The 24,133-nt window shown below is 43.0% G+C and overlaps 2 protein-coding genes across 2 annotated transcripts in view; one reads left to right on the forward strand and one right to left on the reverse strand.

Annotated features, from left to right (window-relative positions):
• The window catches only part of OBSL1 (obscurin like cytoskeletal adaptor 1), an 82,360-nt gene extending 73,300 nt beyond the window's left edge, over positions 1–9,060 (reverse strand). The window contains exons 1-4 of the mRNA XM_063310384.1: positions 8,957–9,060; positions 7,530–7,592; positions 5,427–6,504; positions 678–947 (exon numbers count right to left, since the gene is read on the reverse strand). Of these exons, the coding sequence (XP_063166454.1) occupies positions 678–947; positions 5,427–6,468 (1,312 nt within the window). The 5' untranslated portion in view covers positions 6,469–6,504; positions 7,530–7,592; positions 8,957–9,060. The remainder of the gene's footprint in view (positions 1–677; positions 948–5,426; positions 6,505–7,529; positions 7,593–8,956) is intronic.
• A 6,978-nt stretch (positions 9,061–16,038) lies between these two features.
• On the forward strand, positions 16,039–21,270 carry INHA (inhibin subunit alpha). The gene is made up of 2 exons (XM_063292581.1): positions 16,039–16,514; positions 19,428–21,270. The coding sequence occupies exons 1-2, from the start codon at positions 16,163–16,165 to the stop codon at positions 20,189–20,191; spliced, it is 1,116 nt and encodes a 371-aa protein (XP_063148651.1). The 5' UTR covers positions 16,039–16,162; the 3' UTR covers positions 20,192–21,270.
• The last annotated feature ends 2,863 nt before the right edge of the window (positions 21,271–24,133 follow it).

The following is a 24,133-nucleotide window of genomic DNA, read 5'->3' on the forward strand; positions in this document are numbered from 1 at the left end:
GAATCTTTGTCCACATGTAACCAAGACTCTGGTTTTGGTCCACCAAAGACAAGTCACAACTGCATTATGTTAATAACGTAATTTTCTGAGTGTGTCTGCTGAATCTTCTGTCCAGTTGCTAACTTCAAAGCTCCTGCTTTGATAGGGTTCTTTATCATGAAATTGAGTTGAAACTGAACAGGCCTTCATATCCAAGGACACCTTCAAAGAGAGTACTGTCCTCTGACAGCTCTTCAGACAAGGATTATCCTATTCACAGTGTGTAAGGGCAGAGGCTGGCCAAACTGGAATCTATAAAGTAAAGAAATCTCAACTGCCTTCTAAAGCCACCAAGCAACCTACCCAATATCCATTACTTCTGACAGGCAAGAGGAGGAAGCCTAGATTATTAGACTTTAGGAGCACAGATATGTAAGTCTCTGGATCTTAGGGGCAACCAACTGTTGTGTTTGAGATTTCATTCTAATCTGCAATAAAGATTCTACTCTAGCCAAGTTTTGTCTGGAAATATGCTGCCAAGTCCAGCTGAGAGCAGAACTGAGGTTAAGTGTCTACAGACCTGTGATGGACTGCTGAGCTTAGGTATGGTCGAATAGCTGAAGAACTTTGCCAGCTTGCGTGTAAAATTATTATATTGTTATTTATTTGAATTTATAAAATTACTTCGAACACCTCACCTTGCACCGAGAGCTCCCCAACGCTGCGGCCCTTGCCCTCCATCTCACATAAGTAGATGCCATCATCATCGGCCCGGGCATCACGCACTGTCAGTCGCCTTAGTCGGCCCTGCTCCTCCATCAGGTACTTGGGACTTGGTTGCAGGCGCTTGTCTTCAAGATACCACGCTGTAGGAATTGCCTCTAGAGGCACTTGGCACTCTAACACTGCATCTTGATGTTCCAACACTTCTACGTCCACCAAAGGTGCCTGGAATCGTAGCCGGGGTTCTGGAAGACAGGCACAGAATGAGAACTATGCAGAAAGTCCTATATCCCTAGTCGTCAAGGATCTGGGGCTGGCAAAGAGAGGCAGGGCACAACAATTCCTTTGTTGCCACCCCAACCCTCCTCCTCCAACTCTTAAGCTTCTTCACATTTTATTTCATAATTCTCCTCTCACTGTCCACTTTGTCAAGGTCAGAACTCTTTTAGCATGTTTAGCTGCAGCAAGGTTATGATACGCACCATGATGGAAGAATAACAAAATCCCCATGGTGGAAGAATGGATTGTGAAAATGTCAGAAGTCGCAGAAATGGCAAAACTGACCTATTTGGTCAGAGAAAAACCAACAAAAACTTTTCTGAAAGCCTGGATACCTCATATGGGCCTTTTGCTGAAAGAAGAAAAAATGAAATGATGGCTTATGGGTTTGAAGATTAAAATATACTTGGACTAAATGAGGGGCTGAAGGAATTTACATAATATCTAAGAGGGAGGAGGGATTATAAAATTGTAACTATCTGTTGAAAAGAAGGTCGGGGGTCATTATATTTCTGAACTTTAGTTCTTTTTTTTTCATTTCTTGCACTTTTTTTTGTTTTCTTCTTTTTCTTTCTTTCCTTTCCTTTCTTTCGATTTGTCTTTTATTATATGGAAAAAATTCTTAATAAATATAAATAAATAAAAAAGAATTCTTAGCATATTTAAAGGGGTACTGCTGTTTCTTGTACCTCCAGAAGACCAAGAGCTCAGTTCCTATGAGTTTTTCTGGCATGTATTTGGCATCCACAGTTTCATCCCTTCTGAGAAACTGTGATGAACCCAGCCAAATTTTATAGGGTTTGCCCACAAGGAGCAATCAGTAACAGGTGCAGGCTTTAATTAACACTGAACCTTTCTTTAAAAATACCTTCACTTTCTAACAAATGCAGTAGTAACCTCGCATAGTCTTTACAGAACAATTTATCATCAAACTAGATAATTTTGATTATAGGTGTAAGGGCTTAGGTTAATCCTAATTGTTTTAATGAATGATGGCACCTTCTTTCCCTTTTAGAATGTTTTGCATTCAGCTGACAAAAGGAATATGAACGTAGACATTTAATGCCACTATTATTAGTGTTTGGGATTTAAGGATTATTGAAAAGATGCCTGCCCTACCTTGGCTTGCTTTAGGGGAAGTGGGGAGGGGGTGAGAAGGAGGATGGCCCTTCTTCAAAGGATTATTCTGAGAAATAACAGAGTGCTAAGTGGGTGGCATGTGGTATCTATAGCACTCAAGCGCCATGCAGTCAGCTCTTCAGAGCCCACTGCTAGGGACACCTAACCACCCATACAGCAAGCCAAGGATCAGAGCACAGAGATGAAATTGCAGGAAACAGCAGTGTCAAATATCTTTGAAAGGACAGGTGGGAGTTGTTTAGATGGCACAGCTGAGCCCAATGTTTTTGTTTCTAGAAAAGAGGTGCCAGGCTTAAGCCTTTCTGAAAAAAAGTATCCCCTGATCTGGGACTCCCTTTCCTTGATCAACCATGCGTAGTCGCTCTCCAGAGTTACAGAGCAGGAAACAGCATGCTTTACATTGAACTGGAAATCGTTTCCAATTTTTCCTAACCATTTCCAGGGTCAAGAATTTCCAGGGTTGAGTAGATGTTAGAGCTGAGACCTAGATGAGCCTCTTTTCTTATCCTCAGGGTGATGGCAATTAGAATTCTTCAAGATGTCCACCATGTTTAAAAGGGCAGAATCACCTTGGAAATAGCACTTCAAGCCTGCTCTATGTAAGCAGCAGATGAAGTAAGATAGAGGTTTTCCTGACTGTACCACTTCATCTGGTTAGATTATATTTGCACACTCACACCATAGGAAATTAGCATTTCTGGGAGAAGGCCAGCCTAATTTCCTATATTTATTTACTGATGTGCTGTTTGTACTGCCCAAGCTATAAATACTCAATAGTCTGTTGGCCAATGCTTTACTGCATTCCAGTGTTTCTCAGCCTTGACAGCTCTAAGATGTGTGGACTTCAACTCCCAGAATTCCCCAGCCAGCCATGCTGGCTGGAAAATTCTGGGAGCTGAAGTCCACACGCCTTAAAGCTGCCAAGGTTGAGAAACGCTACTTTATGCAATCATTGAATGGGGCTTTGGAGGGCCAGCTATTTCTGCTGATCTATGTACAGTCCCATTGTTGTTGTTGTGAGCCGCCCAAAGTTGTTGTGAGCCTCCCAGAGCTGTGTTTCTAGATGGGCAGCCACACAAATCTTTTAAATAAATAAATAAATAAATAAATAAAGTCTTCTCTCTCTCTCTCTCTCTCTCTCTCTTCCTAGACTAATTTTTCTTTCCTCCCTTTGTCCATGCAGGGTCCCATCATGTCATATGTTCTGCCTATTTTTAAAAAGTTCCACTGAGTGCAGGCACTCCAGGCTCTCTGGCTAAGGTGTTCCACTGCATGGCTATTCTTACAAAAGGAAAAACCCTCCTGGTATTTAATTCCTTTTCTTCCACTCAAGCCCATTTCCCCCTCTTGCCTGACCCTCAAGAGGTTTAGATAACAGCTGATTCCCTTACCCAGAGCAGCCTTTGACATATAACTGAAGCCTGTTATCTCGCATCCACCCCTCTGATTCTCCTCTCCAGGCTAAACAACCTTTGCTCCTTCTGAGCCTCACGTAGCATTCCATAGGCTTTATCAGCCCTCTTGCGCTGCTCAGAACATTCTGCAAAATTCATGAATTCCGTGTGTCACCCAAGCATCTCTCCTGAAACTGGCAAGGAGCCTGAAATCCATCCACTGAAGTACTACACAGTGAAAACACTTTTTATAGCCCTCTTTTCTCTCCCCTTGTAGCTTGCCTCATTTCCATTCATATCCCACCTCTTCTTTTCCCCATCTTTTTAATGGTGTGATCTCTGCCATTCAGAAGGTCTGTCCCAAGGTTCAGGCTCACTGCTGCTAAACCTGGAACCCTTCCTTCTACAGAAGGCAAGGAGCAATCCCAAGAGCATGTCAGATGTCAAATAGCAGCCATGTCTTAAACAACACTCTCTCATCAGACTGAAATCTGGCAGCAATTTTGTATGACTTTTTTTTAAAGAACCCTAAAATAGGGCATTAAATACTTGATAAGCCATTTTGAATAAGAAAATTATTCCAAATCCCACTCCAGTAGGTTGAACATTTCAGCTTATTTCGTATCATTGGCCCTCACAGGCCAATACATGAAAAATTAAATTAAATTAAATTAAATATTAAATTAAATATTAAATTAAATTAAATTAAATTAAATTAAATTAAATTAAATTAAATTAAATTATATCCCCTGCATGGAAGAAAGTACTGTAGCCTGTTCCTACCAAAACAAAGAGCAGATACAGTATTAAAATGTTTCTTAGACTGCTAGTTCTGATTGCTGGTGATACATCACATGACGATAATATGATCTCCAGATTAGAGAAGGGAAGAGAACATTCTTGCACATATTGAACTAACAGTTAAGAGAAAGCTGGGTCGTGTACTGAATATGGAAGATCACTCAGTTGTGCAGGCTCCATCTCCAGGCTGTACAATCCAAGAATATTAACCAACTAATCCGCTACTTGGCTGTCCAGCAAACCCTCCTTCCTCCCTTCAGTAAGCCACAGTAGTCAACAACAGAATCAGTGCAGGTGGAGAAGGCTATTACCTACTCGCTGACCCCCAAATTCACTTGTGTTGATTCTACATACAACCATTGTGTGAAAGAATCAAGACTTCTTCCTAACCGAAGGTGGAAGGAACCATGTCCAGCCAAGTTATTATCAGTGATTGCTATCTCACATGCCATGTCCCTTCCCTTGAGAGAGGAAAGCTTTGTTGTCCGGCTCATCTGACATGGCCCAAACACTCTGCACTTCATAGGCACTGCTTTTGGCAAATAGTGTGCACACCCCAAGAATGGAGCCTAAGGACCATTTGGATCTCTCAGCAAACAGGTCACGAGCCCCCAGCAAGTCTCTGCTTGCCCATCCTGCCACTTTCATAAAGGTCTAGAGGATCCCTGCTGCTTCTCAAACCCATCTTCTAATCCATCTGAGAAATTCTTGCTCTAGGCCTGCTCCATTCTCACAAGTGGACTGGCCACTCCAGAGTTGCATCTCTTCTTGTGGTGGTCTAACTTATCATAGGCTGGATTGGTTTATAAATTAGTTCAAGCTCAAAATTTATGCCATGGCATGCCCTTCAAACAATACCCACTTATTTTTCTTTCATTCTTGTTGTTGGCAGGTATGTCCCCATTTGATTTGTCTGGCAATAAATGAACAATTCTTTCCTTTGGGGTTGCCCAGACATTTACAGCTTTCATCCACTAAGACCCCATGGCTGGGTTTGCACAGCCCATTTATCCAGGTCCATTAAAGTTCATACAGTATGTGTTCTCATCCAGATTCAGTGCTGTTCCCACATCCCTACCCCACCCTTTTCCCTCCCCATTGGGTGGATACCTCTGACATGGAGGCTCACAGCGCTGAGCGTCTGGCCAGCCGTGTTGCAGGCCGTGCACACGTAGAGCCCACAATCTCGTGCTGTGCAATAAAGCACCTTAAGGATGAAGTAGCCCTCCCTGTCCTCATAGAGCAGGTGTCTTCTTCCAGGGGACAACACCTTCCCGTCCTTCTGCCAGACGATCTCCGGCTTGGGCTTGCCAGTGACGTAGCAGCGGAACTTGGCGTGCTTCCCTTCATTCACAGTAAAAGACTTTGTTGGAGGGAAGCTGGAAAGCACTTCTCCATTCTGCCTGGCTTCAGACAATACAATCTGTCCAGGATGGTGTTGCTGCCTCTTATCTTCTTGTGACTCGGGTGGCTTCTTGAAATGGCAGTTTTGGGGAGCCCCCTGAAACAGGTCATTATGAGGAAGGCATTCCACAGGATCTACCAGGAGCACAGCTGCAGCCATGGTCTCTCCAAAGCTGTTCTGTGCTCGACACACATAAACACCTGCATCTGGCAAGCGGGCATTATAGATGTGCAGAGAATGCCAGTCCCCAGGTTCTACGTCCATTTTGTAATGGCTACTCTCAAAGATGTCTGATAATTTGCGTCCATCTTTTTCCCATTCAAGCTGCCCTGAGACCCTACAGGCAAAGGTCACATCCTCTCCTCGGGTCACGCATGCCGAGACAGGCTGATTCAGGAAGATGGGTGGCTGGCTATCCAGATCTCCCTTAGGTTTCAGTTCAGACCCTGTCTCCACTTTCAGCAGGGCAGCCGCGTAGGTTTCACCCACACTGTTCTTTGCTTTGCACACATAGCGCCCACTGTCTGCTGGGCCCGCCTGAGAGACCAGCAGACTGTATGCATCTCCCTTCACCTCGACAAACATCCGGTCGGAGGGCAGTTCCAGCGCAGAGCCGTCTTTCTCCCAGGCAATGCTGGGGCGAGGCTCCCCGGCCACCTGCCATTTCAGGACTGCATTTGTGCCACTTTGGACTGTGAAAGTGCGAGGAGAGGCAAGAAATCGGGGAGCTCCACCAAAAACATCCATTGCCAGCCTAGTCAGGATACAGCTCAGGCCGGAGACCTATAAAGAATCAGATCAAGGCAGAATTATAGTTGGAGAGGGAGGAGGAAGGGTTGAAAGGAGGAGGGCAGGATCCTTCTCTTTGATTCCATCTCATTCAATTAAGCTGAAATGAGACAAGGAAAGCTACATGGAATAAACAGCTCAGAGCTCAGTTTGGCATGCATGATCACTTCACATTTCACCCTAATTCTCTCTCACTTTTATATGTCCTTTATCTTTGTGTCGGTCTCCAGCTCTAATCACACGGCTATTCAGCCCTCTTCCAGCTTTGCCATGATGTTGTAAAATTTGGATTGAGTGGGAGGCTGGGCACCTGTGAAGCTATCACACAACTATTAGCAAGAGGAGCCCAGAGCCATTCCAGCCTATTACTCTCACCACCCTTTCTGCAAATGGTATCTCCAGGATAACCCCACCACATATTCTCATTTTACTTTTTTTTTTTCCATGAGGCTGGCTCTTTGGGGCATTGTGCTGATCTCAACTGAGGTGGGCTAATCTGCATGGGGTTAATAAATAGACAATCCTGTTTTAAAATTGGGAACTGGACTCTAGTGAAGAGGTCCTGTGGTGAAAATAAGGTAACAACATTAACCCTCCAGGTAGGGCAAGACAAAGTCTCCTTGGCTGACTCCTAGTAGCTGCTTCCCAGTAGCATGAGGCAAGGTCATGCCAGAACTATGACCTTTAATGCAATTCTCAGTTTGCATAAAAGTGGCTGAAAAGGTTTCTCTTTTGTGTCCATATGCATCTTCAGCCGCTTCAAGGTATTATTTACCTTCACCTTCATTCCTGTCTCATTAGTAGCCAGAAGGGTGGGCAATTCTGGAGGCCACCCGAGAACTACTCTTCCTGGTTTTCAGAGAGGTGAAGGCTGCAGTGAAGGCAGAGTGGATGGGTTATCATGCCACACACAGAGTCATTCTTTTAAGTCACTGCTCTTTTCCCAGGTTTTGAGGGAGCCAAGGTATTTCATTTTAAATCTTTTTAGGGCTTACACTACAGTTTTAAGTATTTCCTACCTCAAAATGTCAGGAGATGTTGCAGTTGATTTTCAGCAGTTGTGTTCAGATGGGTTTCAGCAGCTGCGAACAAAAAAAGAGGCTTAGGGACCATATTATTTGCTTGTTTGCTTGCTTGTTAGATTTATATCCCACCTTATTTCCAGATGCTCAAGGCAGCTTACATGGGAATTTCTCTTCCTTTTAAAAAAAAATCTGCATACCACATCAACTCCAGGAAATACGCTGAATTGAGGGTAACCGACCCAAAGTCACCCAATGGGTTCCATGATTCAGGAGGTGTTGTGATCTCATCATTCCAAATACTTGGGGCATTCACACAGTGACATCATGATGTGCAGGACAGCATTTTGACATCACTGTGGCTTGTAACAGATGCTTACAGGGTGGACTTGCCCCAGTCTTAGTCCAACCCCTTAACCAACATGCCACTTTGGCCTTGGATTGTCCACCCCTGCTCTAGCCCATCTCAACACAATGTCTGTTGAATCCACCAGAAAGAAGAATGCAGAGACTGAACGAAATTTCTGATTTGCAAAGTAGGCCCGAAAGGGGTCTAAGGAAAAAAATTGTGTATACAGGGAACTATATTTCAGCTAAAGCACAAGGGTGGCCTGTAGCTCAGCCACCATCCCAGCATATTTCAAGTATTTGCATAAACGGGATTCCCAATATTGTATGATTGTGTGTTATAGGGCAAGTGGAAACTAAGAAAGATCGCCCAGGGACCCTTTGGTGAGAGGCAGAGTGACGCGAGATTTGAACTAGGGGCTTCCCAACTTGCCTTCCCCGCTGGAATGCTACCCCAGTGCTGAAAGGATTCGGTTCCCCAGCCGTCACCACAGCCTGCCAGGCATGCCTGCCCTAGCATGCATTCCTCCCCTATCAGGCTCTAAATAGTGTTTTGCTGATAATAGGCTGCCACTCACTGCCACACAGCCCCTCCCCCAGGAGGAAGTGAGGGGGAGAATCCCAGGAGGATTGAACCTAAACTTCTTTTTCCCCACTTCTCCTTGGAATGACTCTAATATCCTCCTGTAAGCTCTTGGCGCTTAAGGACAGGAAACAGTAGGGAAAAGCCCCTCAGGATGACAGCCACTTCATGGAGAGGAAGGTTGGGCTTATGATACAGGAGGCATTCTTGGTCTGTCTCAGCCCCCAGAGCTTCAGATCAGACAGGCCCGTAATCTTACTCTTTCCTCTTGTACCCCCAAGCCTGTTCCCAAATTTTCCTCTGGTTCCGTTACTCAGCAACCAGGATTGGTTATTGATTGTAGGGTCCTCATCACTCAGAAGCATCCAGAATACCCGCATAGACAACTTTGCTTCTCCCTAATCCCGTTATGCGCATAGGGACACAAGCTAGTAAGGCGCATGAGAAGGGTCTCTCAGTAGAACCCCCTCCCTCCCTCTCTGGGTTCACTAACCTTGTGTAGCCACCTTCTCGGCCAACCGGTTCTTGCTTCTCCTGGTCCCGTCAGACAATGTCCAGCTGTTCAGGCATTCGTCGGTCTAGACTCCTCTTGCTCTCCTCAGTGGTTTTATTCCTTCCTGTCCCATGCCCCAGTCTAAGCATCTCTGCTGCCTGACTGCCCACTTTTCATCACACACCCCAATTGCTGTCTGCCCCTCGCATGCTGTAGGACCCTGGTCTCCTTCTGCCCTGCTGCCCAGGCGTCTGTGAGCGGAGCAGAGTTGAAGCGTTACAAATGCCTGCAGCTGCTGTCCCCAAAAATACTCTCTGATGACATGGCTGGGCTGATAAGCGGGGGCTGGGACTTGGCTAAGTATAGAGCCCGGCAGGCAGGCGCACACAGGCATCCCTCAGCCCTGAAGCTGCCTCAGGCTTGGCCCACCTCAAGAGAAAGGAGTAGGGGGGGAACAGGGTCACCCCATCTCAAAGCAGTTTGCAGTATGCCTCCAATGGCCTGAAATTCTGGTCTCCAATGTCACACCATAATGTGACAGGTCAACTTCTGTACCTGACCGTTTCCGGCAGCTCCTAAGGACTACCAATAACGATATCTACTCTGAATCTTCCACATCAGGCTGTGAGCTACCATTTTCATTTCCTGAATGCCCTGCCGTGACGCTGCACTGAGTGGTAATAAAAATGGCAGCAAATCCCTAGGCTTGGACTGGGGCTACCAAGCTGGGTTCCTCAACAGAAGATGTGAAGTACTAGAAGGTTCTTTGACATCAGATCTCAGCCACCTGAGTTGTCCCTGTCCCTGTATAATTAGGAAAGTGAATCAATTATAACTCACACAGCTGCACTAGTGACAGTAAGTATTTCATTACCAAAGGCTGGAATGAAGAGATGTCTAAGGAGATGATAGTGTCAGTCAAAACAGAAGTGGAAATCACACCCACTCACACATGCACATGCATATGCACACCCCACCCAACCCTCACCACCGCTACTTCAGAAGACTGAACTGTGTAAGGATAGATATTGGTTGTCGCAGATTCAGTAAACTGCAGTCTTCACCTTCGTTTCATGTTAGCAGCATTATCAACAAATACACTGCTGCCATAGAAAAAATGTTCTTCCCAGGATTATTTGTAACTTACTTTCATTGTCCCTCAAGATAGGATTTTTTTTTTTCATTTTTTCCCATAAGAAACTTATTTCCAGGCAGCTCTCTGTTAATGTTCAGCTCAGGAGCAAAGCGTGGAATTAGGCAGGATATTTATTTATAAAAAAAATTCAACACCTCATAGATGAAATTTCTCTAGGAACAGAACAGCCAGAGAAAAATAGATGGATCTTGCAAGGAGAGATAAATGAGAAGATTTTACATTCAGCACAATGGGATATATTTTTTTTTCCTAAACTGGATTACCTCTGGCTGCAGTTGAAAATGTACACATTCGGGGGAAAAAAATCCCACAGACCAAGCAAATTTAAAATGTCAGGATACTTCTAAACTGATTCTTCTGTGACATACCATTTTTGGCAGGTAAGGTGTTAGAGGTGAATTCAAATTTACAACAGGCAGATATTATCTTTCTTTCATAAAAACCTCTCATCTCATAAGTAGTCTGAGCACAGCAACAAATACAGAAGGGCAAATGTTATCTATATCATCAAAAATGGGGGAAAGGAAGATCCAGGAAGCTGTAAACCAGTCCATCTGACATCAATTCTTGGGAAAAATCTAGAGCAAACTATAAATAAGTTGGTCTGTAAGCACCTTGAGAACAATGCAGTTATCACCAAAAGCACTGTAACATGGATTTGCAAGACTAACTTTATCTGTTTTTTTTATTAGATAATTTCTATAATAAATGGTGGGAATTCTGTAAATATATTATATATTGGTTTCAGCAAAGTACTTGAAGTACCCCATGATATTCTGATTAGCAAGCTAGTTAAGTATAGGTTGGATGGCATGACAATTAACTGGACACACAGCTGGCTTGAAAATCACACACAAAAAGTGGTTATCAGTGTGCTTGTGAAAAAGATCTTGGAATAGTCATTGACTGCAAACTGAGAATGCCAGTAGTATGATCTGGCTGCAAAACTGCTAAGTATACGTTCAGCCACATTAGTTATAGATATACAGTTTCCAAATTACAGAAAGAAAGAGTCTACTGTAATCAGCATAGGTCATAACCAGCAGTCAGACAAACTGGAAAGGTTGAGAGAATAGCAACAATGAGGATTCAGGGACTAGAAAATCCTGTGAAGAGAGACTGAAAGAAATAAGAATGATTAGCTTTGAGAAAAGACAGTGGGGGGATATAATAATACTAAATAGGAATATTATAATATTAATAAATAGGAGGAGGAAGGAGTATTGTTCGCCGCCTTGAGTTATTTATAAAAATAATAAAGGTGGGATAAAAATTAAATCAATAAATAATCAATAAATAATAAATTACTTAAGACTTAAAAAGGATGCCACATGGAAGAAAGTTCTTCAGAAGGTAGAACATGAAAAACTGAATTTACATTACAGAACATCAGACACCAACTTGAGAACCTGTCAGTGAGAACAATTTGACAGTGGAAGCAAGTACCCAGAGAGGCAACAGACTCACTTTCACTTCATGTCTTCACATGGAAGCTAGAGAGCCATCTGTCTGGGATACTTCCATCTGAATTCCTGCACTGAGCAGGGGGTTGAACTCAATGGCTTGAACGCCTGCTACCAATTTTTGGATTCTGTGAACTTGATCCTCTTTAAGACCACGTCAGATTCCATTGTTTGAAATGCTAATATTTTCTTGTACAAACTGGGGAAAAAGTGTTCTCATTGATTCTGCTGTTTGCTGTGGTTCTGTTGAATTCAGGGAAATTATTTCCCTTCCTTTTTATAAAAGGTGAGAAAGTTGTGTGGGAACATGTCCATATGTCACATGTGTCGTCTGACATTGCTGTTGGACAGTGTCCAGGAAATCAGTCATTCCACACTTACTTCCTGATGGAATAGATACAATAAGATCCTAAGGCAACTTTACTACCACCTGCATCCCCACCACCCTCACTTGCTTTATTTTCTGCATGGCCCAGAGATTTTCACATAACCAGGATTCCAATGTGACAACATGATACACTCTTGTCTGATCCATAAGACAGATCCTGCCTAAATCGTGGCATAATTTTAGAGTACAGTAAAATCTAACACAAAGCTGCTCCTACCCTCTCATGTTCAATCAAAATCCAATGTAGACAAACTCTATTTTGCAAGAGTAATTTGGGTTATTATCTCTGCTTCTACTGTGTGGATTGCTCTGCCACCTGATTATTTGCCTTTTCTTCGTTTCCCATGCTGCACCTCTAGAGCAAGGAGGTAATTACACAGCTCTTAAAAAGAAAAAGAAATGGAGAACACTAGCGATAGTGTTAGCTTTTCCATACAGCAACATTCTGCCCTTTTTCCATACAGTGGTGCTTAAAAGTTTGTGAACCTTTTTGAATTTTCAATATTTCTGTAGAAATATGACCTAAAACATGATCTGTTCTCCACATAAGTCCTAAAACTAGATAAAGAGAACCCAATTAAACAAATGAGTCAAAAACATTTTACTCCTTCATTTATTATAGGGTGGGAAAGTTGTGGGTCTCCAGATGGTTTGTTAAACTACAACTTCCAGGGATCCCAGCCAGTTTGTAAAACATGTAAGGGATGCTTACTACCATCCTCTGTTTAAAAAAGTATACAGTTCTCCAATCCTTCTGTATGTTTCAGTTTTCATCTGGTGTCTCTCCTTCCATTCTTATTCAATCCCTTGAAACAGTAGTTTTCTCCCAATTCCTTCCTCACCTAACCATCAACAATCTCACAAACCCATTTAATATGATTTTACCATGGGATATTCTACCAAGCTAGCAGTGGCTCATACTATTAACAACCAGCTGGTGGTCAAGGCAAACCATCCATCTTCAGTGCTGGTCTGATTAGATCTCTGTGCTGCATTTGATACCTTGAACTATCAAATATTATTGTGCCATCTGAGTTTTTTTTAGTGTAATGTTCTACTCATTTCTCTGACTCTTTTGTGTTCTGTTTCTGAGACCCTTTTCTGAGTGGTTCTATCTCCTAACCTTTGTCTCCATCAGTGGATGTATCTCAGGCTTCAGTGTAGGTTCCCTTTTATTTACTTTGTACATTCTTCCTTTGAATTCTTTAATTTCTTATTTTCAGTTTAATTATCTCATCTGTGCTGACAATATATACATATATTATTTTGTTGTGGATTCATGCACCACTTTGCAAGTGCTTTCAAAGGGTCTTGGTTAGGTTCCCCCATCTCAAACTGAACATGAGAAAGATAGAGATGGCTGTGTTTCACCATAACTCTCCCACCTCCTCCTCATTCTATTCCCTTGCTTTTGTTTTCAGGGCTGTCAGCCGTGGGCCTGCTCTGTGGTGAGAAACCTAGGAATCCAGGTCAAGGAAGGTCTTTCTTTATGCATTTTCATCAATAAAACCACCAAAAAGCATGACTTTCCTTGAATTACTAAAAAGATCCATAACTCCTCACCACCAAGGCAGCAAACAGTCGGTTCATAACTTGATTGTCTCGTGTTAGGATAATTCTAACATTCTGCCGGCCATCTTATTTTATACCTCTCTCCATCCCCTGATCTGGATCCAGTTCATTGCTAGTCACACTGATCTGGATCTTCCCCAAAGCGTTCTTCCTTCTCTTTATCACATGTCCCTACGCTGGCTGGATGTCCAGAGAAGGTACCAGTTTCAGTTACTGGTGCTGACTCATTGGGCCTGGTATGGGCACACTCAATTATTTGCAATATCTGCTTGTGGCTCAGGTGCCTTATGCCTAACCTGATCCTGATCCTGATCCTGATCCTGATCCTGATCCTGATCCTGATCCTGCTGCTAAAATAGCCACAAGTAGGTGATTTTCTCATCTGAAACCAGCTCTCTGGAAACAACATCTACAATATTATACCTGAATCTGATTTATCAACATTTTAAAAGGGGCTAAAAACATTCCTCTTCTATGGGCCTTCATAAAGGTAGTTTAAGAATCACTTCTTTATGTAAAATTCTTTTTATAATATCATTTTTATTGAAAATGTTTAGATAGATAAAAGATAAACATGAAAATATATAAAGTTAGAGAAGAAAAAATATAAAAGAAAAAAGAAAGCAATATAGTTAAAGAAAGAAAAAAGAAAGAGATAATTAAAGAAGCAACTGCTGATCTTCCTTGCAGCAATTACAAATAAAGTTATTATCCCTCCTCCAAGTTACATTACAGAGATCCCTTCTGTCCTATATTCAACTCTTTTTTCAATCAACAAACCCACAAATCACCATTTCATTTTTTTCTGTTTTCTTTCCATTTCCAGATCCTTGAGGCTGTACTCAATGCTGTGATCTCTAACTGAAACTTAGTGCTTTATTGTACCAAACTGTTAATGCTATATTTGGATTGTGCCTAGTTATGAAGATGACTAAAACTATTACTGAGATGCTGCTTTGAGAGTTGCATTAACTTTGACAGATGGAGACCCTGAAACAGAAGAATCTTTGGTTTGTCTAGAAGCCTTAAAAAAGTAGGGCTCATTCAATGAATATAGAGATGTATTAGCTTTTTTTCCCTAATCATTGTTGATGCATGCACAGCCATACTCAAAAGTGAGCATAGTGAAAGGAGCTATTTATTTGTTTGTTTGTTTATTATTCAAATTTAATTACCGCCCATCTTCCCCAAGAGAGGGACTCTGGGCAGTTTACAATAAAATCAAACTCCGAACATAAACATTAAAATCTTATAAAACCAGACACATCACAATTATTATAAAATGCAATAAATAAATTATAATACTGAGGCAGGGAAAAAGTACTTTCCAGAGCAAGTATGTCTAACATTTCTGAAGGGTCCTGAACAGAGAAGTTGGCATAACACTGGTGCCATCAGTCATGGAGTTTGGCCCTCCCCATTTGAGAAGCAGATTCTGTGGAAGTAGAGTTCACTTCAGTCAACCAAATAGCAAAACGGGGGACAGGGTCATAGCTACTGAAAGTCCCAGGTCCTGTCTCTGGATACTGCAGATGAAGGTCCACATTAAAAAGATTGGAGAAGACCTCTCTTCATGAGACTGCACAGAAATACTGGTGACATAAATAAGTAAGACTTCTGTATCTTGAGTGCAAAAATTGAAAAGACCACTAAATGGCAGCATGCTGGCTGGGGAATTCTGGGAGTTGAAGTCCACATATCTTAAAGTTGCTAAGTTTGGAAAACACTGTACTGGACCAAGGATTACAAGAGCACCCACAGATTTCTCTCTTTTAGGATTAAACACTACATAGCCAGGCTAGGAGGTAATCTAGAATCGAGAGCAATGAATGAAAGAGCAACCTTAAGATGTGGGTGCGTTAGCTTTTAATATCCTGTAACCATCTCATTATATTCACAAGCAATTTTTACTACTTTCTAACACCCATAGTAAACCCTTACTCAGTGTGATAAAAGTTAGAACCTGTATACCCTTTTAATATATGCTTAAAGGTCATTCCAATGCACCTGACAGCTTTTGAATACTGAACTAGGAAGTGGTAGTGTGTGGATTACAAGGGTGTGAGCTTGTGTACATATGTGAAATACTTGTAAGCTGCCTACTAGAGCCTTTGATACAGAATTTAGTGTTATGTGAATGATCTAGACCTAGATTGAAAACTGCCTGGGATTGATGAGAACGATCAGACCCCCAGAACACAGCACTGTGACGACCCTGAATTTCAGACAGTCTAGGAGGAAACTAAGAAGAATCGCCCCTTTATCACTGCTTCAGTGTTGACAACTCGGGGACTATGTCCATCTCTCCTCCAGAGTACCCTGCTCTAGGTCCTGTCCCCTAGGCAACACCGTCCTTGCATTCCAGACGTCTCCTGTGTTTTGCTGTCCAGGAGATAATATTCATGGCTGGCAGACATTTGCGTCAGTGTCAGATACAGTCTCAATGCCATCATGCCCCAGCTTGGCTCAGTAAAGAAATCAGGAGGCAGAAGGAACTGGGTAGGTTAGACTTCCAGGAGGCAACTGAAGAGCCAGACTACCTTACCCACGAGACAGGACTTCCCTACACACATTCTGAGCTACCTGCAATATCTGGGAACTGCGCCTCAGTCTGAACTCTTATACATATGCAAGAACATTTTTTTCCACAGGAACAACACATCCTGCACATCGTTCCCTTACACATGTTGGATCAGCGTTCTTTGCACATCTTGCCCATGATCAACTCCATGCTGATCCTGCAGCTGTTCTTGCTGGCTCCTTCTGCTGTGGCTGGCTGCAGCAGGGATGAAGTTGACAGGCATCTCATCCTGGCTAGAATCAAGGCACATTTCCTGGAGTCCCTTGGTCCTGTCCCCAAAAGCGAAAGTGTCCAAGTGGGACGAAGGGGACTCCACAGGCGGCATGCCTTGGGCACAGCAGCTACTCACAACTGGGAGGAAGAAGATGCATCCCAGGTGATTGCCTTCCCATCAAAAGGTAAGCAGAACCATCACTGGAGGGGTCCCGGAAGGGTTAAAACCAAAAGAAAAGAAAAAGTGCCCTGATTACTTCAGACAGGCAGAGAGAAGATAGGGCAGACATTTGGTTATCATCTAACCCATTTCATCAAACATAAGGACAAGTACTGAGGTCAAGCACATGTTGTGGATCCTGCACAGAGCAGAGGGTTGGACTAGATGATCTTTTAGGTCATGTCCAACTGTATGATTCTGTGAAATCGTATACCAGTGAACCTCATCCCAGAGGCAAACACACACACACACACACACACATCTTGATTTTAATCCAGCTATAGCAGAAATTTAAGCCAGGTTCAGCAATTCAAATCCGGCTGTTGCTGCCAAATGAGAAATGTTCTGCTCAACCCTTTACACACAATGTGGGAGCTCTCAGGCATTCTGGTGGCTTTTGAATATTTCACTTTTCTTGTAGACATGCACTCCGGTTTTCTCTCTAGTTGTTCAGAAGTCCCACTGAATTTAATGCAATTAACAGTAAATCCTTACACGTCTACTTAAACATAGGTCTAATTGAATTCAGTGGGATGTACTGCCAGATAACAAGGTATATTATGTATATGACTTCAACCACAACTTGTAATGTTATATTTTTTTATTTGAAAGTTAGTTCCACTGAACTCAATGGAACTTACTTCCGAATAGGCAGGTAACACTGTACCTTTATAATGAATTTGCAACCTAAGCTTTTTGTTACGCTACCATAAACAAATTTTCAGATTCTGCGGATACTAGTGAGTAGGATTAGGAAATACCTTTGAAAGAGATCTCAACTTTTCACAATCCAGATTATTGACCTGGGTTTGTGTCTGAATAGGAAATGAGATGTAATGATGGCATGCAGAAAAAACAGGGAGAGTTAAGGAAGAGAATTTAAATTCCGTAAGGGGAGAAATGACTCATTGGAATAATGTGAACTTCAAATATTATCTCTCTTGCACACGCACATTCTTTTAACAGCTTTGCTAGGGCTGCTGTATCTGAGCTGCAAAAGTCTGTATTTCCATTTTACAGGAAAAAAGAATTATGATTTTCTGTATCTCTTTTCTGCCACCTAGCAGCTGTCCAGAGTTTTTCAGCCCAGTTTTGGCAGCTCTAGCTTCCCCAGCACTTTCTCAGGAATTTAGTATTAACATACAGGTGCGCATTATGTATACAGATAATTTAATGTACAGATGAAAAACATCAAGAGGAAGCCAGGTCCAGCTTCTGCCACTGCAAGACTTTGCTCTTGTATCACATGTAAACATATAATCAGAAAGAGTCTGGTAGCATCTTTTCTGACTAACAAATTTTATTAAAAGGCATGAGCTTATGCCTTTTAATGGAATGTGTTAAGTCAGAAAAGGTGCTACCAGATTTTTTCTGATTTTTTTGCTACCACTGCTTAAGGCAGCTCTCCTCCTGCAGTGTAAGCATACAGCAAGCCTTAACACCAACCAGTTTTTAGTCTAATAAAAGAAAGAACTTGGCTGAATTTTTTGCACTTGCCTTAATAAAAATATATGCACCTACAGCAAAGCACACAGGAACAAAACTAGATATAGGTATCAATTTAGATGATATAGATCAGGGGTCCCCAAACTCTTCAGCTCACTGATCCCTTCAATAAGTTCAGACTGTTCACCAACCCCAAAATATTTATTACATGAAAATAATTTAATAAATACTACTTTCACTAATAGTACTATGAATAATAATACTAATAACAATAACAACAACAATAACAATAACAACAACAGCAATAATAATAATAGAGAAAACTCAAGGCCACTCTCGCTGATGGCTGACCATCCAATCTCAGGTAACACTTGCTCTCTGCTAGCCACCTCTTCTTCAGGACTAAGGACTGGTGTGGAGCTAAAATATTAATTGACCCCAATCGACCCCCAGCCATTTATCGACCCTTGGATAGTCCCACTGACCCTTGGGAGTCAGTAGTGACCACTCCGAGGAACCTGGCTAGATGTAGATGTAGATGTAGATGTAGATATATGGCAGCATGGAGTTACCAATTGGTTTCTAGAAGGCAGGAACAGGAACAAAATAGTTTACTAACATTCATTATGGCAAATAAAGGAAAATTCAAATGAGTCACAAGCTGACTGCTATGTTTCATGCACCACTCACTGTTTTCTAATTTGCTTATTTGAACTTTCTATTGGCATGAGTATCCTTTTAACTTCACTGTTGCTCTTCATCAATTAAAACAATCATGTTAAGATCCGCCCAGCACCAGACATGAACACCTGTGCTTTTCCCAAAATAAGGCCAGATGCTCATTGTAAACAGCTTCTTGCCTCAGTATAGCAGGCTAGGAACACAAGTGGATTGTTCAAACAGCATTTGGGCATCTTGAAAATCAGCTTTCCCTTGTAACGTCTTAGACAGCAAGGAGATGATGCATGTTCACAAACTACACTAAGCCATAATCTGATTTGTGTGGTTTTAATTAGCATTTGGGTGAACCCAGAAGTGTGGCTTCTACACAACGTTTTGTGAATGTGAGGCCAGCTATTGTGCTTATTATATAAAAGGTATTTAATAAACGATGGCTTGGTGAGATATACAAACGCAGCAACTATCTTGTCAAGGAATGCTGGAGCAAACTCAATGCATGTATTAAGATTTCATCCTTTCTTTCCCCCAAGGGTGCAAAATCAATGATACAGTAGGTCTAAATCAAGACAATAGCAGGAAGTTATTTGAAGTAAGGGTTGAACACACACACACACACAAGGGAGACTAAGGAGTTGTCAGTATTTGTTGTTTCTTCCTTCAAGGGTCACTTCCCATTCTTCCAGTCTGGGAGGAACAATACCCTCCAGTATGTAATGCCAATAGTCCCATTAAACCCTCTCCTATTTTACAGATGTGCCCTGTGAGCCACCTCAGCCGGATGAGCTTCCAGAGGATGAGGGAGTTTTCACCTACATTTTTCAACCCTCAATACATATCCTGAGTCGTGTGGTGACATCAGCCCAGCTGTGGTTCTACACCAGCCCTGTGATAGTTCAGAACAGCCACTCAGAAGCTGCTTCCAACAGCTCCACACCAGAGGCAGAGATACTGACACTCTCTGAAGAAGGCCGGGTCCCACTAGCTACCATGGCAGTGCCAGCTCCTGAGGGCTGGACGGTCTTTCACTTTAGAACATCCTTCTTCCCTTACCTTGCCCAGAATATATTTGTGCTCTTCATTCATTGCCCAGGCTGCCCCTGTGTGGCTGATGCTGAAAAGATGCCCTTCCTTGTGGCAATCACCAAACCCAAGGGCCGAGACCGGGCCCGGCGCTCCTCAGTACCCTGGTCACCAGCTGCTCTCAATTTGCTCCAGCGACCTTCAGATGATGCTGCAGTCCATGCCAACTGCCACCGTGCCTCCCTCAATATCTCTTTTGAAGAACTAGGGTGGGACAAGTGGATCGTGCATCCTAGCAGCTTTGTGTTTCATTACTGTCATGGAAACTGTTCCGACAGCCACACACTCACACACAATCCCAACTTCCAGCTCTGCTGTGCTGCCTTACCAGGCACCATGCACTCTCTGAGGGTCCGTACCACCTCAGATGGTGGCTACTCCTTCAAGTATGAGACAGTGCCCAACATCCTCACCCAGGACTGTGCCTGCATATAGCAAGGACTCAGCTTTAGCAGTACAATACTCTCCTAATGGGAAACTACTGTCTTGCTCAGATCAGTTCACTCTAGACCCTCAGCAACAAGTCTTCTTCATATGAACCCAGGACCAAAACACTTCTAGGCAGGGCTTAATAGTGCCAGTGCCTTATCTACTCAGTGTGAAGACTGGTACCTTTGGCCTTCACAGCCAGCTTTGGAGGCCCCTCTGCATCTCATTTGCCCTTGGGCTTTATTAACTGAAGCTACAATCAGACTGGAGGACCAAGATTGGAGTGGGGAAGCTGCTTAATCTTCTCCTTTTGTTTTGTCCCCTCAAAAATGCCTCTGCTTAGCTGCTATCCCACCCATCACAGAAAAAGTGTAGGATCCTCATTTAATTTCAGGTTGGAGAGGGTGATATTGAGCAAGCAGGAAGGAATATAATTAAATAGTCCTCCTCCTCCTCCTCCTCCTCCTCCTCCTCCATTTGTTCCCTCTTGATGACAGCCCACAAGGAAAGCTAATGAACGCATAGACAGTTTGGCCTCAGTGTCCTGGACCTATGTCTCTGAACAGAACCAGAAATGCAGCCCTGTTTTCCAAAGCTAGAAGGGAGAGTTAAGGAGTATCATAATCTGAGGAAAAGAGTAGAGGTAATGAAGATTCTTATCAATCACAGAAAAGCCAAACACTTTTTGGATTGGCAGCAAGAATACTACAACTATCTGAGCAGCAACAGGCCAGATAGGACCTAGAATCCGCAGAAAGAATGCGCTTGAAAATATACAGACAGGCAGCATTTCTTGCCAATCATGCAGTTGAATTTGGCTCACGCAGCTAACTTGCCCTGCAAGTTTTCCAAACTCTAGGGATCTGAAAGAAAGTTTGCTTCCCTTAAAAAACTGAGAAAAAATTGCTCATTTTTGATTAATGATCCTCAGACCTGGCATGCTACATTTTCACTGGGTCTTTCTTTCCTCATCCTCTTTCAGATACAGGTTTACCCTTGGGGTACTACAAAGTGCAAGAGGAAACTTGCAGCAGAGTGCTTACGCTTGGCTTCTCAGCCATCCCAGTTCTGATCTCCCTCAAGAGACCTGGAGGCTGGGGAATAGGAAGAGGCTGTTACAGTGGACCAGCAGGGTTTTCTAGCTGGCATCTACAGTATAATTCCCATAGCTCTTATCAGAATGCTGGGGGAGCAGGAAGGTGGGCCTGTTTTATGAAACCTCCGATCAAGAAAAAAACCCAGCTAAGTGCAGCAAGCATAGCTTGGTTTAGGAAATGGTGATGCCTCTTCGACAGTAGACATTGTCACTTGGTAAATTTTCCACCCGTGGAGGAAAATTTCAACTTCATTATTAAAATGGCTAATATAGAGGCCAATGGTTCAAACAAGCACTGAGGAAGAGATGAACCCCTGGAGCCCATTAAAGTCCTGCCTGAAGCTACAGAGTATCCACAATCAGAACATGTTGAGATGGCCAGAGTGTAGGAGTCCCCTTGCTTTGTTAAACTGTATCCTAATCAGCATTTGTTGTAAAGGGCTAATTAGAAAATGTTTCCAAAACAGTGACAGTTAAATAAAGTTTTTTTCCCCCTAAAAGAAACCACTCAATGCTATTCAGTATCTTAAAAAAAAAAAAGATGCCAGTCCTGGGACATCTTGTGCTCACTCCCTTTACTAAACAGATAGAACACAGTATAATGCATGTAAGAAACAAACAAACGTGTTTCACTCTTGATTTCATGTAGGTATTTCAAGTAAATTCTTGCTGGTAAGTTTCAAAGTATTTGTTGAGAAGGAAGCAGCAGACAGAGGATCACTCTGGCCTCAAATTCCAGATGGTGCTGGGGAGCACACAGCACAGTAGGAGAGCCAGCATCTGTTTAGCTGAGATCCTACCATACTCTGGAGCCCACTTACGTTCTGCAGGTAATACAAGGTTGTGTCAATAGATGGCTCCCAAGGCAGCTGAACAGAAAACACAATCTGAGTTCTTTCATCTGGGTTCCCCTCCTTGGGAGGCAACATTGATTTTTGCACAGCTCAGAGAAAGCAGTGTTTGTTGACAGAGCAGAACAGTACAATTCTTTTGCCCTTTCAGGATTTCACAGGCAGGGCAGAATATCACCGTCCAGCTATTTCAGAGGTCTCTGTGGTGGTTTCCACAACCACATTTCAGCCTAGCATGCAGTGCAAACCCAGCCTGTGAACTTAATGGCTCAATATAACTGATGAATCCAGAAGCTTCACATGAATAAACCATGGTTCAGTTAACCATAAGTAAGTGTGTCAGGTGACCACCACCTGTGTCTTCCCTAAGGTGACCAAAAAGTGTTTCTGTTCTATTATTCACATTCAGGGTTGCAGGTATAAGAATAAGGGACCTGGGGGGTAAATTTACTGCATGGTGAGTAAAAGCATGACCTCATTCCCTGTCCCCAACTCTGCTAAGTTATGCTGGCAGTAACTATTCTTCAAAATATGCGCAGACCACTGCATGGAAGAGTACTGGACACAGAACAATGCAGAGTTATAGCCATCACACCTCAAAAAAGATGGAAGGTGGGATGGCAAAGCCACGGGAAAGACTTCCCAGCATGATTACAATAGATTCCCAGTCAGGACACTACAGCTACTGGGTGCTTAACTTCTAAGAAAGGTTTGTGAGGGTGATGGAAAAACAACAGAACAGCCATCAAAGAGGGCTATCACCCTCCTCCCCTTGCAGGCAGTAGGCTGGCCACCGTGTCCCACAGAATGTGGGAGAAGGGCCTTTAGTGTGATCCAGCATGGCTCTTATGTTGAAACCCATCTCTCTCCACAGCCCCACTTCAGAGGCACTCTCCCCACCCGTACAATAATTTTCAGGAAAGGCACTATTCCCTCTGCAAACTCGCTCCAATTCATATGTAGTAATGTACTTAAATGATTTATGGGCCACCCTTCACAAGGTAGTTTTAAAAGACAGAGTGAATTAAACAAGTCTGAATCCCCCACCCCTTCTTCTTCTTGCGTGTAGCGCAAGCACCCGTCCAGCCACATCTCTATGAGGGTGAGGGATAGCTGTTCCGAGCGCTCGGCCTCCGCAACCTGATGCCCATGGGTTGGGACTTCCGTAACTGCCAAATAACAGGACTTCAGCCACCGTGGCTGGGGAGCGTAGAGGCTGGTCCAACACATCCACAAAGCAGCAGGTTGGGGAAGTCTACAGAAATCCTTGCAGAGGCAGCAACACAAATAATTGCAGGAATTAGAACAGCATTAGCAAAACTTGGTGTAGCTCAGAGTGGTAGGCAGCAAGTAGTAGTTGTTTCCGTCCGCTTGTTGCAACTAAAATACTGACTGACCTGTCGCCACGGCCTGACGCCAGGGTGCATGTTCAGCTTGGCCCCACCCCAAGTGGGGGGCAGTTTCCAGCAGCACCACATGGAGGAACGGATCATTGTCTTATGTTCTTATACTGCTTCCCGCCAATAAGGTGACTGGATTTTGCCTCCTCCCAATTCTTGGCTAGCCTTGGCAACACACTCCCTGAGAGATGCTTCTGCATTATAAACTGGCCACCACTTTGACTCAGGATACGGCACTTCTTACAAGAAACCCCAGCCCCATCTTTATAAACCCACCCTAAAATTCACAGCACATTTCATGACTTTTTGTAAAAAGCAAGATTGAAATGGGTGCATTAAGCTTTGTGCATTAAACCTATTTACTTTTTTTTTAGGAAAAGAAACAGCCCAAAATTATTAACCTTGTCCTTCCAATAATACATATGCATCACTACCATGGTGTTGGAAAGTCCCAAACATTTTAAGTGTTCAACCAGCTGTAAATAAGGGTGCCTTCTCCTGCCTTACAATATTATTGATTTGCTGGGATCTTCACATCTTTCTGCTTCTCAGTAATGGAGGATTTAGAGCACAACCAAGGCATCCTAATTGTACACAACTG

This window comes from Candoia aspera, chromosome 1, assembly GCF_035149785.1.
Source record: "Candoia aspera isolate rCanAsp1 chromosome 1, rCanAsp1.hap2, whole genome shotgun sequence".
Taxonomy (NCBI): domain Eukaryota; kingdom Metazoa; phylum Chordata; class Lepidosauria; order Squamata; family Boidae; genus Candoia; species Candoia aspera.